Below are 16,218 nucleotides of genomic sequence, written 5' to 3' on the forward strand. Positions count from 1 at the left end.
CATCACTCCACTGACGTCACCCACGATGCTGCCCGACTTCACGACGTCATCCACGATGCCTGCCTGACGTCACCTCGCGATGTCACCCCATGACATCCCTCATGACGTCACTCCAGGACGTCACCTCGCGATGTCTGCTGACGTCACCATACTGCTGACATCACCTCACGATGTCACGCCTGATCGACAGTGTTAGTTTCACAGTGAGCAATATGTTGTGTTGTCGAGAAGATTGAGAGAAGATATATGTCATGTGTTAATTAATTCCTCTCAGTGTTCTCACATGTTCGTGTATAGCTTAGTGTCGATTTTTGCACAGAAAATCATAATTTGCTAGAGTAAGCCATGTAGTACCGCATGTGCAGTGCGGGTGTGTGCAGTTTTCCGTGTGTCCTGTGTGGTCTTGAGCCAAGACCACTGTGTAGCACCTCGTGTTACTTGTCACTCTGTGTGACCTGCACCTTTGACAGCTGATATTAGTCAGCCCCTAGGATCTGAGCCTCATATACAGAAATCTTTTTATGTTCGCCGCTCGTGATGCCCTGCAGAATCGTACCTGTTACAATTCCCATCGAGATTTGTTCCACTTCACCTCCACACCGTCAGAGTGCAGTTATATGTAGAGAAACAAATCTGGGGATGCTTAGACTAACCTCTGCTATAACTCCAACTGTCGAGAGAATGACACTCATCAAGCCGCAGTTTAAGCCCTGTTGGCAGGCGATTGTCTGTCTCCTGTCACAGCTTCAGTGAGCAGCCTGCACAAAGATGATGTCAATTTGACTGCTAGCCCACTCACTCCAGTACGTTGTATGATGTTACGATTCCTAGATGTTTTGCTGAGTCGTCTCTGCCAAGACTCACTCCACGCTCACCAGCAATGACAGCCCCAGCGAGAGCAAAAGTCGAGAAATGTCCTCCTGAGTCGCTTGCCAGAAGAAGTCCTGCCCAGTTGCCGAGTACTGACGATACCTCACTCGAGGGCACCAGCAGGTTGTGCCCCAGGTTGAGTGAACCCTGCAGCGACTATGATGATGACTGCTTCACCGTTCCAGAGGAGATCGTACCTTGTTACATGGCGACTCAGCCACAGCGATGTCTTCAGTGTTGCAGTATCTGTCCAGACGCAGGAAGGCATGCATTGATGCCCATCGACACTCACTGCCTATGACCACAATGTTAAGCATGTGTGTGTGTGTGTGTGTGTGTGTGTGTGTGTGTGTGTGTGTGTGTGTGCGTGTGTGTGTGTGTGTGTGTGTGTGTGTGTGTGTGTGTGTGTGTGTGTGTGTGTGTGTGTGTGTGTGTGTGTGTGTGTGTACTCACCTAGTTGTACTCACCTAGTTGAGGTTGCGGGGGTCGAGTCCGAGCTCCTGGCCCCGCCTCTTCACTGATCGCTACTAGGTCACTCTCCCTGAGCCGTGAGCTTTATCATACCTCTGCTTAAAGCTATGTATGGATCCTGCCTCCACTACATCGCTTCCCAAACTATTCCACTTACTGACTACTCTGTGGCTGAAGAAATACTTCCTAACATCCCTGTGATTCATCTGTGTCTTCAGCTTCCAACTGTGTCCCCTTGTTACTGTGTCCAATCTCTGGAACATCCTGTCTTTGTCCACCTTGTCAATTCCTCTCAGTATTTTGTATGTCGTTATCATGTCCCCCCTATCTCTCCTGTCCTCCAGTGTCGTCAGGTTGATTTCCCTTAACCTCTCCTCGTAGGACATACCTCTTAGCTCTGGGACTAGTCTTGTTGCAAACCTTTGCACTTTCTCTAGTTTCTTCACGTGCTTGGCTAGGTGTGGGTTCCAAACTGGTGCCGCATACTCCAATATGGGCCTAACGTACACGGTGTACAGGGTCCTGAATGATTCCTTATTAAGATGTCGGAATGCTGTTCTGAGGTTTGCCAGGCGCCCATATGCTGCAGCAGTTATTTGGTTGATGTGCGCTTCAGGAGATGTGCCTGGTGTTATACTCACCCCAAGATCTTTTTCCTTGAGTGAGGTTTGTAGTCTCTGGCCCCCTAGACTGTACTCCGTCTGCGGTCTTCTTTGCCCTTCCCCAATCTTCATGACTTTGCACTTGGTGGGATTGAACTCCAGGAGCCAATTGCTGGACCAGGTCTGCAGCCTGTCCAGATCCCTTTGTAGTTCTGCCTGGTCTTCGATCGAGTGAATTCTTCTCATCAACTTCACGTCATCTGCAAACAGGGACACCTCAGAGTCTATTCCTTCCGTCATGTCGTTCACAAATACCAGAAACAGCACTGGTCCTAGGACTGACCCCTGTGGGACCCCGCTGGTCACAGGTGCCCACTCTGACACCTCGCCACGTACCATGACTCGCTGCTGTCTTCCTGACAAGTATTCCCTGATCCATTGTAGTGCCTTCCCTGTTATCCCTGCTTGGTCCTCCAGTTTTTGCACCAATCTCTTGTGTGGAACTGTGTCAAACGCCTTCTTACAGTCCAAGAAAATGCAATCCACCCACCCCTCTCTCTCTTGTCTTACTGCTGTCACCATGTCATAGAACTCCAGTAGGTTTGTGACACAGGATTTCCCGTCCCTGAAACCATGTTGGCTGCTGTTGATGAGATCGTTCCTTTCTAGGTGTTCCACCACTCTTCTCCTGATAATCTTCTCCATGATTTTGCATACTATACATGTCAGTGACACTGGTCTGTAGTTTAATGCTTCATGTCTGTCTCCTTTTTTAAAGATTGGGACTACATTTGCTGTCTTCCATGCCTCAGGCAATCTCCCTGTTTCGATAGATGTATTGATAGATGTATTGTGTGTGTGTGTGTGTGTGTGTGTGTGTGTGTGTGTGTGTGTGTGTGTGTGTGTGTGTGTGTGCGTGTGGGTGTGTGTGTGTTTATTTTGTGTTCTGTGCCCTGCTCCTGCGAGAGAGACTGAGTTTTTTTATAGCTAATCATGGTCAGGGACGACCATGGTGGTACATGGCTGAGCAAATGCAGACAGTCTGTACTGTCTACATGGAGAATCCATGATGTCTGCCAGTTGAGTTCATATTTTGCGCCATGCTCGTACTGCCACCTATAGGCCCACCACTTCAGCATGCCTATACCTGCCACTGCCTCACTCTCTCAGCAGCCTTCACTCAGTCAACAAGGCCTACTCCTCTCTCCCTCGCTGGACATGGCCCTCCCGGGCCATGGGCACTTAACACACTGCCTGTGTACCTCACGACACCGCAAATAAAGTAAGAAGCCTCCGAAGCCTTATAATTGAACGTCGCTCTGCAAGAACGACCTAATAATCTCGTAAACATGACCTTGATTCAAGGAAGCAGAGCTAGGCTGGTTTTAGTGTACTGGCAGAGGGGTGTTGGGATCTTGATCCAAATAACTGGAACAGTGATCGTAAGTGAATGAGGAGGGAAGGTGAGAAAGGGGAGGTGCTTGATCCGAGGAAGTGGAACAGGGGTGGTGTGGTGAGTAGATTGTGGTCTTGATAGTAAGGGAAGAGTCTTGATCTTGAAGTGGAGCACAGAATCACTTTAGAGAAAAGAAACAGTCAACATTGCTGGCAGTGACGTCGACATTGATCATAGTAACAAACATTGCTGAACTGCTGTGTCTACAAATAGTAATTAAATATAGAAAATAATGCAAAATAACCATATGAGATGTTGAATGATAGCTCCTGACCTTTCGTGTAGAAATAAACACATCATCAGGAGCATGTTATTATGCAGAAATAGATTTGGAAATCCAGTCAGATTCGTTCAGGGAAACTAATTCAACTCCGCCTGTGGTTAGTTTGTATCTTTTATCTCTCGTTGGCGATTATTGCATAACAGATGTTCAGATGTAGAGAATAAATGTACAGTTGAACACTTGTTCTCTTTTTTTTTAAACCATAACAAGAATGACAAAACTAAACATTGTTTTCGAAAGTAACACATTCATTATTACTTTAGGAAAGTACCACATTTGCTTATATTATCAATATCACTTTGAAATAACAAAAAATATAACTGAAACACTCACGGCTACAGCAGGTCTTGCCAGGAGGACAGTCATCGTTCTTAGTTAACATAGTGGTGCATCTAGTCAAGATTGTGACACACTCTCCTCCAGCTCGCTCACAGTGCTCACCCGTCGCCACCTCAGCTTCCTGTTACAAACATTTGAGTCCCTGAGTATTTATCTCTCAGTATAGAAACCCAAGTATATAAATCCTAGTATATAAAGTAACTAGTTATTAAATATATTAGATTGACTTACTGTAGATATGTTAGTTTTACCAATAGAAAGAAATTTTCATCATTAATGTTTGAACTTTATTCTCAAATTTTTTATTTTCAAATATTTTATATACCTACAGCTACTCTAACTGTTCGGTACGGTATATATATATATATATATATATATATATATATATATATATATATATATATATATATATATATATATATATATATATATATGTCGTGCCGAATAGGCAGAACTTGCCATCTTGGCTTAAATAGCAACGCTCATCTTGCCATATAGGACAAGTGAAAATTTGTGTATGCAATAATTTCGTCAAAATCATTCTGAACCTAACGAAAAAAATATATTTCACTGTGTTTGTTTAGTATTAAATTATTGTAAACAAATCTAAAATATATTTAGTTGGGTTAGGCTAAAATAAATTGTTCTTGTTATAATAAGGTTAGGTAAGTTTTCTAAGTTCCTTTTGGTGCAAAATTATAAATTTTTACATCACCATTAATGAAAAAAATATATCTGTAAACGTATAAGAGAAAATTTTAGAAAGGACTTACTTTTAAATGAGTTCTTGCTAATTGACCAGTTTTACATATTCGGCACGACGTATATATATATATATATATATATATATATATATATATATATATATATATATATATATATATATATATATATATATATATGTATGTGTGTGTGTGTGTGTGTGTGTGTGTGTGTGTGTGTACTCACCTATTTGTGGTTGCAGGGGTCGAGTCCTAGCTCCTGGCCCCGCCTCTTCACCGGTTGCTACTAGACCCTCTCTCTCCCCGCTCCATGAGCTTTATCAAACCTCGTCTTAAAACTGTGTATGGTTCCTGCCTCCACTACGTCATTTTCTAGGCTATTCCACTGCCTTACAACTCTATGACTGAAGAAATACTTCCTACTATCTCTCTGACTCATTTGTGTCTTCAACTTCCAATTGTGGCCTCTTGTTTCTGTGTCCCCTCCCTGGAACATCCTGTCCTTGTCCACCTTGTCTATTCCACGCAGTATTTTATATGTCGTTATCATGTCTCCCCTGACCCTCCTGTCCTCCAGTGTCGTCAGGCCGATGCATTAATATCCTGAATGGTCTATCGATTAGTAGAAATTATTCAGAATTTGGTGAGGTTTAAAGATAGGCCTAGCTTCTCTCCCACTGTCTTTTAATTTTTTTTTGTCCTCTAGGATCATCGATGATCCAGATACAGAGCTCGCTAAACAGTGTTTCTGTGACTTCCTTGATGTCCGGACACAAAAGAAAACAAAAAAAAAAATATGAACAGGCGGGGGGCGAGAGGGTCCCCCTATTGAGCACCTTCACACCAGTCAATTTCATGGTCTCCAAACAGTAGTTTAGGAGTCATACTATGACATCACTGTATGTAAGAATAGAGGGAAGAGAAGTGTTTATATACTGCACAGACAGTAGCATTCCTTCTGTTTAGGTTAAGTCCATTGGCAAAGTACAATTTGATCAGAACTTTTCATCAGACATGTTACTGATGTACACTCGTGCTGCATGGGCAGCTGCTTCACAGCATTGTTGAATACCAAAATCGAGATGTGTTGGTTTCAGCACTGCCACAGCCTCTTGACCCACCATTCTCACTGCAAGGCACTGAAGGGTATTGCCTACTGCAATGGGCCCAATTCCTCCGTCCTTTTCCCGGAGAGCACATAGTGATGTATCAGAGAAGATAGGCCTAATGGCCTCCAGGACATCGCCAGCCAGGCACACAATGGAAAATTTAGTGAGTTTAGACAACAACCTTTCTGAAATATCTTCAAATGCTGGATTGAGCATTTGTTTAAAATGTTGTGGTCTTAAACCGGTGAAACCCTTGGCTAAGCCCTGTGGAAATGACATACACTTCAGCATTCTGTATTCTGTTGGTACTGGAAGCTATGGGTGGATGTTTGTCTTTCAGGGTTTATGCTGTAATGACGTCCTTAGAGGAGATGGTATCCTCACTGGTTTTAAGCCCGAGTGCTCCAATAGTAATACCCTCTTCATTTTTTTTTTTTTTGGTAATTTGGGCTTTGATTTTTGAGGCATCATGCATTCTGTTGTTAGCATTTTCCCGGGGTGTGTTTGTCACCCTAGAGGGAAGAAGGATGAGGCTGTCATCTCTAGGGGAAGCATTAATTGCCCTAATAACAGATATTGCTAGGGACTTATCCCTCCTGGGTAGGACAGCCAGACATTGCCAAAGAAGAGCAGATTGTGCCAGGATCCATTGCAGAGGCATCAATGACTTTTTGAGGGCGAGTTACTTTGGGTATGTGACAGCATCCTGGTAGATGTTAATTTGATTCCAGATATTAAGTGCACTGTGGAGGTGAAGTCAATGTGGCTATCAGCTCAAGAGGCCTAAGATTTGAAAATCAAAATCTTGAAGAGGTAGAAGAGCTTTTGGTCAACACAGTCATAAAGTCTAGCATTGGTAGTTAATTAGCACCTTTAAAAGGCCCAAACACTGCATAGTAACAGAGATACAGGAAATGAAATAATGTTCCCTATGTACAAAACCATGTTTTATTAAGTAAATAGATAGTGAAACCCATCAAATGTTAAATAAAACTCTTATCAATAACAAAATTTAAAAAAAAAATAAAAAGACAGAGGAAGCTGCGTACACAGACACCTGCACTATATATCCCCGGGAACCTTACTGGCTTCCGCAAAATTCTTAATAAAAAGAAAAAAATAGTGTTATTGCATGTTATCTTTTTAATATTTCGCTTTTATAAAAACCATAAAAATATGGGTCTTAGTTATTTAATTTTTTGAGTTATCTATTTAAAATTCTCCACAAATCCGGAGATTTTTGTTTTTTGTATTTTTATATTTTTAAAAATTTTTGGTAAGGTCCTGGGATAGGTATGATTTACCCTCAACTGAAATAAGGACATAAAAGTTAAAATATTCAAAAGTTATCACATGCAAGAAAGTAACATAATAATAATAATAATAATAATAATAATAATAATAATAATAATAGGTTTACAGTAATGTAGACACATGGAAAAATACATAGGTAAAATAGAAGGCACAAAAGCAAGTCAGCAGTATTCCAATTTTCATAATTTCTTGCATATAATTAACAAATTAAAACCCACACAGCCCAAAATCAACTCAAACTTTTCAGTATTTGCATCAGCTCTGAAAGAAGCTTTCTCGAGTTCTTGCGTGGAAATCAATAAAAAAGTTGAATAAAATTGAAAAATTGCGACTTATCCCCGACAGTAACGGAAAACATTTCTTGGAACAAATTACTTCATCAGCACCTAAAACTATTCAATAAGTAGACAGAAATTAATAACCAGAGTTTTCTAAACAATGAGAGTAAACCATTAAATTTGTACCTGGCTAACCTATTTATGAAACAAATCTCCGTTTAATTTAGTTGCATCAAGGGTAGGTTAGGTAACGTTCGTCAGGAAACATTTCCCTGACGCGGGTCTTAGATGATCCGTCGTTGGAGCTTTTGGTCATCTGACCGAGGCCTTCCGCTGACTTACCGGTCCACCCCTTTAATAATATTGGTCATAGTTATAACCATTTAGGAATGTATATATATATATATATATATATATATATATATATATATATATATATATATATATATATATATATATATATTTATTTTTTTTTTTATTATCACACTGGCCGATTCCCACCAAGGCAGGGTGGCCCGAAAAAGAAAAACTTTCACCATCATTCACTCCATCACTGTCTTGCCAGAAGGGTGCTTTACACTACAGTTTTTAAACTGCAACATTAACACCCCTCCTTCAGAGTGCAGGCACTGTACTTCCCATCTCCAGGACTCAAGTCCGGCCTGCCGGTTTCCCTGAATCCCTTCATAAATGTTACTTTGCTCACACTCCAACAGCACGTCAAGTATTAAAAACCATTTGTCTCCATTCACTCCTATCAAACACGCTCACGCATGCCTGCTGGAAGTCCAAGCCCCTCGCACACAAAACCTCCTTTACCCCCTCCCTCCAACCCTTCCTAGGCCGACCCCTACCCCGCCTTCCTTCCACTACAGACTGATACACTCTTGAAGTTATTCTGTTTCGCTCCATTCTCTCTACATGTCCGAACCACCTCAACAACCCTTCCTCAGCCCTCTGGACAACAGTTTTGGTAATCCCGCACCTCCTCCTAACTTCCAAACTACGAATTCTCTGCATTATATTCACACCACACATTGCCCTCAGACATGACATCTCCACTGCCTCCAGCCTTCTCCTCGCTGCAACATTCATCACCCATGCTTCACACCCATATAAGAGCGTTGGTAAAACTATACTCTCATACATTCCCCTCTTTGCCTCCAAGGACAAAGTTCTCTGTCTCCACAGACTCCTAAGTGCACCACTCACTCTTTTTCCCTCATCAATTCTATGATTCACCTCATCTTTCATAGACCCATCCGCTGACACGTCCACTCCCAAATATCTGAATACGTTCACCTCCTCCATACTCTCTCCCTCCAATCTGATATTCAATCTTTCATCACCTAATCTTTTTGTTATCCTCATAACCTTACTCTTTCCTGTATTCACCTTTAATTTTCTTCTTTTGCACACCCTACCAAATTCATCCACCAATCTCTGCAGCTTCTCTTCAGAATCTCCCAAGAGCACAGTGTCATCAGCAAAGAGCAGCTGTGACAACTCCCACCCTGTGTGTGATTCTTTATCTTTTAACTCCACGCCTCTTGCCAAGACCCTCGCATTTACTTCTCTTACAACCCCATCTATAAATATATTAAACAACCACGGTGACATCACACATCCTTGTCTAAGGCCTACTTTTACTGGGAAAAAATTTCCCTCTTTTCTACATACTCTAACTTGAGCCTCACTATCCTCGTAAAAACTCTTCACTGCTTTCAGTAACCTACCTCCTACACCATACACTTGCAACATCTGCCACATTGCCCCCCTATCCACCCTGTCATACGCCTTTTCCAAATCCATAAATGCCACAAAGACCTCTTTAGCCTTATCTAAATACTGTTCACTTATATGTTTCACTGTAAACACCTGGTCCACACACCCCCTACCTTTCCTAAAGCCTCCTTGTTCATCTGCTATCCTATTCTCCGTCTTACTCTTAATTCTTTCAATTATAACTCTACCATACACTTTACCAGGTACACTCAACAGACTTATCCCCCTATAATTTTTGCACTCTCTTTTATCCCCTTTGCCTTTATACAAAGGAACTATGCATGCTCTCTGCCAATCCCTAGGTACCTTACCCTCTTCCATACATTTATTAAATAATTGCACCAACCACTCCAAAACTATATCCCCACCTGCTTTTAACATTTCTATCTTTATCCCATCAATCCCGGCTGCCTTACCCCCTTTCATTTTACCTACTGCCTCACGAACTTCCCCCACACTCACAACTGGCTCTTCCTCACTCCTACAAGATGTTATTCCTCCTTGCCCTATACACGAAATCACAGCTTCCCTATCTTCATCAACATTTAACAATTCCTCAAAATATTCCCTCCATCTTCCCAATACCTCTAACTCTCCATTTAATAACTCTCCTCTCCTATTTTTAACTGACAAATCCATTTGTTCTCTAGGCTTCCTTAACTTGTTAATCTCACTCCAAAACTTTTTCTTATTTTCAACAAAATTTGTTGATAACAGCTCACCCACTCTCTCATTTGCTCTCTTTTTACATTGCTTCACCACTCTCTTAACCTCTCTCTTTTTCTCCATATACTCTTCCCTCCTTGCATCACTTCTACTTTGTAAAAACTTCTCATATGCTAACTTTTTCTCCCTTACTACTCTCTTTACATCATCATTCCACCAATCGCTCCTCTTCCCTCCTGCACCCACTTTCCTGTAACCACAAACTTCTGCTGAACACTCTAACACTACATTTTTAAACCTACCCCATTCCTCTTCGACCCCATTGCCTATGCTCTCATTAGCCCATCTATCCTCCAATAGCTGTTTATATCTTACCCTAACTGCCTCCTCTTTTAGTTTATAAACCTTCACCTCTCTCTTCCCTGATGCTTCTATTCTCCTTGTATCCCATCTACCTTTTACTCTCAGTGTAGCTACAACTAGAAAGTGATCTGATATATCTGTGGCCCCTCGATAAACATGTACATCCTGAAGTCTACTCAACAGTCTTTTATCTACCAATACATAATCCAACAAACTACTGTCATTTCGCCCTACATCATATCGTGTATACTTATTTATCCTCTTTTTCTTAAAATATGTATTACCTATAACTAAACCCCTTTCTATACAAAGTTCAATCAAAGGGCTCCCATTATCATTTACACCTGGCACCCCAAACTTACCTACCACACCCTCTCTAAAAGTTTATATATATATATTATATATATATATATATATATATATATATATATATATATATATATATATATATATATATATATATATATATATATATATATATATATATATATATATATATATATATATATATATATATATATATATATATATATATATATATATATATATAGCCTTCTGCAGCGTCGTCCGGATCGCCCCCGCGCCCCGAATTTTTTTCCGATTTTTTTCAAATTTTTTTTAATTTTCTTGTGCTCTCCTCGAATCAAGTTTTTTGGATTGCCCCTCCCACTTTCACCCCCATCCCAAATTTTTTTTTCTCGATAATACAAAGGCTCCATCTCCTCGGATCAAGATTTTCTCGATATCAAAGTCTCCATCTCCTCGGATCAAATTTTTTCTCGAAATCAAAGTCTCCATCTCCTCGAGTCAAATTTTTGAGGTTCCCCCCTCCCACTTTCACCCCCATCCCAATTTCATTTTCTTATGATCTCCTTGGATCAAGTTTTCTCGATAATACAAAGACTCCAATTCCTCGGATCAAATTTTTGGCTACCCCTCCTTCCACCCCCCAATTTTTTTTTCTCGATAATACAAAGACTCCATCTCCTCGGATCAAGTTTTTTGGATTCCCCCCTCTGGGTATAAGCATTCAAAATGGACTCCCACTTGCATCAAGGTTTTCTCGATAATACAAAGACTCCAATTCCTCGGATCAAATTTTTTTTTCTCGATAATACCAAGACTCCATCTCCTCGGATTAAGTTTTTGGATTCCCCCCTCTCAGGGTAAGCATTCAAATGAACTCCTCCTATGGGGCATGGTACTTTCTCTTACTACAGGTCTAAACAAGTGTGACGGCAGTATTTCTCTCATTAAGTTAAATGAACTAAAAAGTGTGTTTACTCGGCGGTCAGTGACGTCACGTGACGACCTCACACAAACAGGCTGAATCTTGTCGACTTCCCCCTATGTCAGTGACGTCACGCAATGACCCTACACACATAACAACATAAAAACATAAGAAAGGAGGAACACTGGAGCAGGCCTGTTGGCCCATACTAGGCAGGTCCCTTACAATTCATCCCACTAACAAACATTTGACCAACCCAATTTTCAATGCCACCCAAGAAACAAGCTCCGATGTGCAAGTCCCTCTCAAATCCAACTAGTCCCATTCATGTACTTATCCAACCTAAATTTGAAACTACCCAAAGTCCTAGCCTCAATAACCCAACTAGGTAGACTGTTCCACTCATCAACTACCCTATTTCCAAACCAATACTTTCCTACGTCCTTTCTAAATCTAAACTTATCCAACTTAAATCCATTACTGCGGGTTCTCTCTTGGAGAGATATCCTCAAGACCTTGTTAATATCCCCTTTATTAATACCTATCTTCCACTTATACAATTCGATCAGGTCTCCCCTCATTCTTCGTCTAACAAGTGAATGTAACTTAAGAGTCTTCAATCTTTCTTCATAAGGAAGATTTCTAATGCTATGTATTAATTTAGTCATCCTACGCTGAATGTTTTCTAACGAATTTATGTCCATTCTGTAATATGGAGACCAGAATTGAGCTGCATAATCTAGGTGAGGCCTTACTAATGATGTATAAAGCTGCACTATGACCTCTGGACTACTGTTGCTTACACTTCTTGATATAAATCCCAGTAATCTATTTGCCTTATTACGTATGCTTAGGCATTGCTGTCTTGGTTTAAGGTTGCTGCTTACCACGACTCCCAAGTCCTTTTCGCAATCTGTATGGCTAAGTTCTACATTATTTAACTTATAAGTGCTAGGGTTATGGACACTCCCGAGCTTCAGAACATTGCATTTATCTACATTGTACTGCATCTGCCACTTTTCTGACTGAATCTTGTCGACTTCCCCCTATGTCAGTGGCGTCACGCGATGACCCCCCCCCCACACACAGACTGAATCTTGTCGACTTCCCCCTACACATTTCATATACAACATAGGGAAAACATTTTCACTCTTAACCCAGGATAATCCAAATAATTTCACATTTTTTTCGTTAATACCCACAACAATCCACAATTTCTTTACAACACAAGTCTAGACATTTTTCTCGTTTTAACTATTTCATCTCGGGTCACTCCCCACGAAGTAACCTACCTCCTCGCCACCCTCCCGAACCCTCACACTCCAACCAACACCTCACAATTTTCACTCATAACCCCCAATTTTTTATCCTTTTAACTATTTCATCAGAAAGTCACCACAACACTTATAACCACTTTTCGATAAATTCACTAGTCACAATTTTACATATTACGAAGTTAATACGCACACACACCTCACTTTACTTTGAACACCTTCAAAACACTCTCATAAATCATTTGAATACTCACAAAAATACCTTTGAACATTTCCAAACAACACTGAAACACTTCCAAAATATCATTTTGAATACTCCCAAATAAGATTTGACAGCTCTAATTTATCTGCACTTACACATTTCATTAAATTACAACTCATCCCCCCAAACTCCTCCCTCAGTCTCCAGACTTCACAACATTATCACAAAAACTAACTCAAACACTTTACTTTGAACATCACCAAAAAACACCATCAATTGCCTTTAAATACTCCAAAAACATCATTCGAACACCCCCAAATCACCTCTGAATACTCCCAGAACACCTTCATAAGTACTCTTGCACATCATTTGAACACCTTCAAAAACACCTTTGAACATTTCCAAACAACACTGAAACACTTCCAAAACACCATTTGAGTACTCCCAAATACACCACTGAATACTACTAAAACACCACTGAATACACTCAAAACACCACCAAAATCACCATAAACTAAGATCAACACCCACTTCCCACATCCCACAACACCCACACCCCACACACATCACCCACAATTTTTTTCTCGTTTTAACTAATTTCATCAGAAAAAGTCACAACAACAACCCACAACTTATAACCACTTTTCAAAACTCTAGTTCGACAACAACACCCACAACCCACAACACCCACACCCCACACCCACAACACCCACACCCCACAATTTTTTTTCTCGTTTTAACTAATTTCATCAGAAAAAGGCACAACAACAACCCACTTATAACATCTTTTTCGGTATCTCTAGTTCGACAACAACACCCACAACACCCACATCCCACAACACCCACAACCCACATCACCCACACCCCACAACACACACAACCCACATCACCCACACCCCACAACACACACAACCCACATCACCCACACCCCACAATTTTTTTTTCTCGTTTTAACTAATTTCATCAGAAAGTCACAACAACAACAACCCACAACTTATAATCACACCTTTGAATAACCTCAAAACACCATTTGAGTACTCCCAAATACACCACTGAATACTACTAAAACACCACTGAATACACTCAAAACACCACCAAAATCACCATAAACTAAGACAACACCCACATCCCACAACACCCACAACCCACAATACCCACATCCCACATCACCCACAACCCACATCACCAACAACCCACAATTTTTTCTCGTTTTAACTAATTTCATCAGAAAAAGTCACAAAAAACAACATCTTATCCACAACTTATATCACCAACAACCCACATTTTTTCTCGTTTTAACTAATTTCATCAGAAAAAGTCACAAAAACAACCCACTTATATCATCTTTTTTGGTATCTCTAGTTCGACTACATTACCCACAACCCTCATCAATTACCAATTTATTCACAATTTTTTTCCCCTTCTTTTTACTGAATCTTAAATGTAATACACATTCCTCTTTACATTACTAAAATTCTAATAAAATCCTCTCCATACCCATGTCCTTGTATCCACATAAATTGATATTATACTCGCATCAACTAATCTCACTACCCAACTATTGCGACATGTTTCAACACCCTCCATTCTTTTCCAATATATCATAACTTTTCAATTCTATAATTTCTTTTTAAAATATTCACACATTACCTTTATTTTCAGTAAAATCTCCCCATATTTCATTAAATTTCTAATACAACCCTCCCCATACCCCTCTCCATCTCACCCGCATTTCTTCACATCCACTCACCCATCTCCCAACACACCTCTTCTGAACACACACAAAAATCACATTTCACATCCACAAATGCATCTCATCACCCATCTCAAATCCACTAAAATCACTGTAACCAAGATATTCACAAAACTCTATGACCACCTAACACACACACACACACCTAACCTAACCTAACCTAACCTAACCTAACCTAACCTAACCTAACCTAACCTAACCTAACCTAACCTAACCTAACCTAACCTAACCTAAACCTAACCTAACCTAACCTAACCTAACCTAACCTAACCTAACCTAACCTAACCTAACCTAACCTAACCTAACCTAACCTAACCTAACCTAACCTAACCTAACCTAACCTAACCTAACCTAACCTAACCTAACCTAACCCTAACCTAACCTAACCTAACCTAACCTAACCTAACCTAACCTAACCTAACCTAACCTAACCTAACCTAACCTAACCTAACCTAACCTAACCTAACCTAACCTAACCTAACCTAACCTAACCTAACCTAACCTAACCTAACCTAACCTAACCTAACCTAACCTAACCTAACCTAACCTAACCTAACCTAACCTAACCTAACCTAACCTAACTAACCTAACCTAACCTAACCTAACCTAACCTAACCTAACCTAACCTAACCTAACCTAACCTAACCTAACCTAACCTAACCTAACCTAACCTAACCTAACCTAACCTAACCTAACCTAACCTAACCTAACCTAACCTAACCTAACCTAACCTAACCTAACCTAACCTAACCTAACCTAACCTAACCTAACCTAACCTAACCTAACCTAACCTAACCTAACCTAACCTAACCTAACCTAACCTAACCTAACCTAACCTAACCTAACCTAACCTAACCTAACCTAACCTAACCTAACCTAACCTAACCTAACCTAACCTAACCTAACCTAACCTAACCTAACCTAACCTAACCTAACCTAACCTAACCTAACCTAACCTAACCTAACCTAACCTAACCTAACCTAACCTAACCTAACCTAACCTAACCTAACCTAACCTAACCTAACCTAACCTAACCTAACCTAACCTAACCTAACCTAACCTAACCTAACCTAACCTAACCTACCTAACCTAACCTAACCTAACCTAACCTAACCTAACCTAACCTAACCTAACCTAACCTAACCTAACCTAACCTAACCTAACCTAACCTAACCTAACCTACCTAACCTAACCTAACCTAACCTAACCTAACCTAACCTAACCTAACCTAACCTAACCTAACCTAACCTAACCTAACCTAACCTAACCTAACCTAACCTAACCTAACCTAACCTAACCTAACCTAACCTAACCTAACCTAACCTAACCTAACCTAACCTAACCTAAACCTAACCTAACCTAACCTAACCTAACCTAACCTAACCTAACCTAACCTAACCTAACCTAACCTAACCTAACCTAACCTAACCTAACCTAACCTAACCTAACCTAACCTAACCTAACCTAACCTAACCTAACCTAACCTAACCTAACCTAAC

General features: G+C 40.5%; 1 protein-coding gene across 1 annotated transcript in view; it reads right to left on the reverse strand.

Annotated features, from left to right (window-relative positions):
- Nucleotides 1-16,218, reverse strand: part of LOC138854680 (integrin beta-like protein 1) — a gene marked incomplete at its 3' end in the record, with an annotated part of 51,502 nt that overhangs the window by 24,768 nt on the left and 10,516 nt on the right. The window contains exons 2-4 of the mRNA XM_070099308.1: nucleotides 7,157-7,162; nucleotides 5,874-6,116; nucleotides 4,016-4,142 (exon numbers count right to left, since the gene is read on the reverse strand). Coding sequence (XP_069955409.1) covers nucleotides 4,016-4,142; nucleotides 5,874-6,116; nucleotides 7,157-7,162 — 376 coding nt within the window. The remainder of the gene's footprint in view (nucleotides 1-4,015; nucleotides 4,143-5,873; nucleotides 6,117-7,156; nucleotides 7,163-16,218) is intronic.

This window comes from Cherax quadricarinatus, chromosome 66, assembly GCF_038502225.1.
Source record: "Cherax quadricarinatus isolate ZL_2023a chromosome 66, ASM3850222v1, whole genome shotgun sequence".
In the NCBI taxonomy this organism is placed as follows: Eukaryota; Metazoa; Arthropoda; class Malacostraca; order Decapoda; family Parastacidae; genus Cherax; species Cherax quadricarinatus.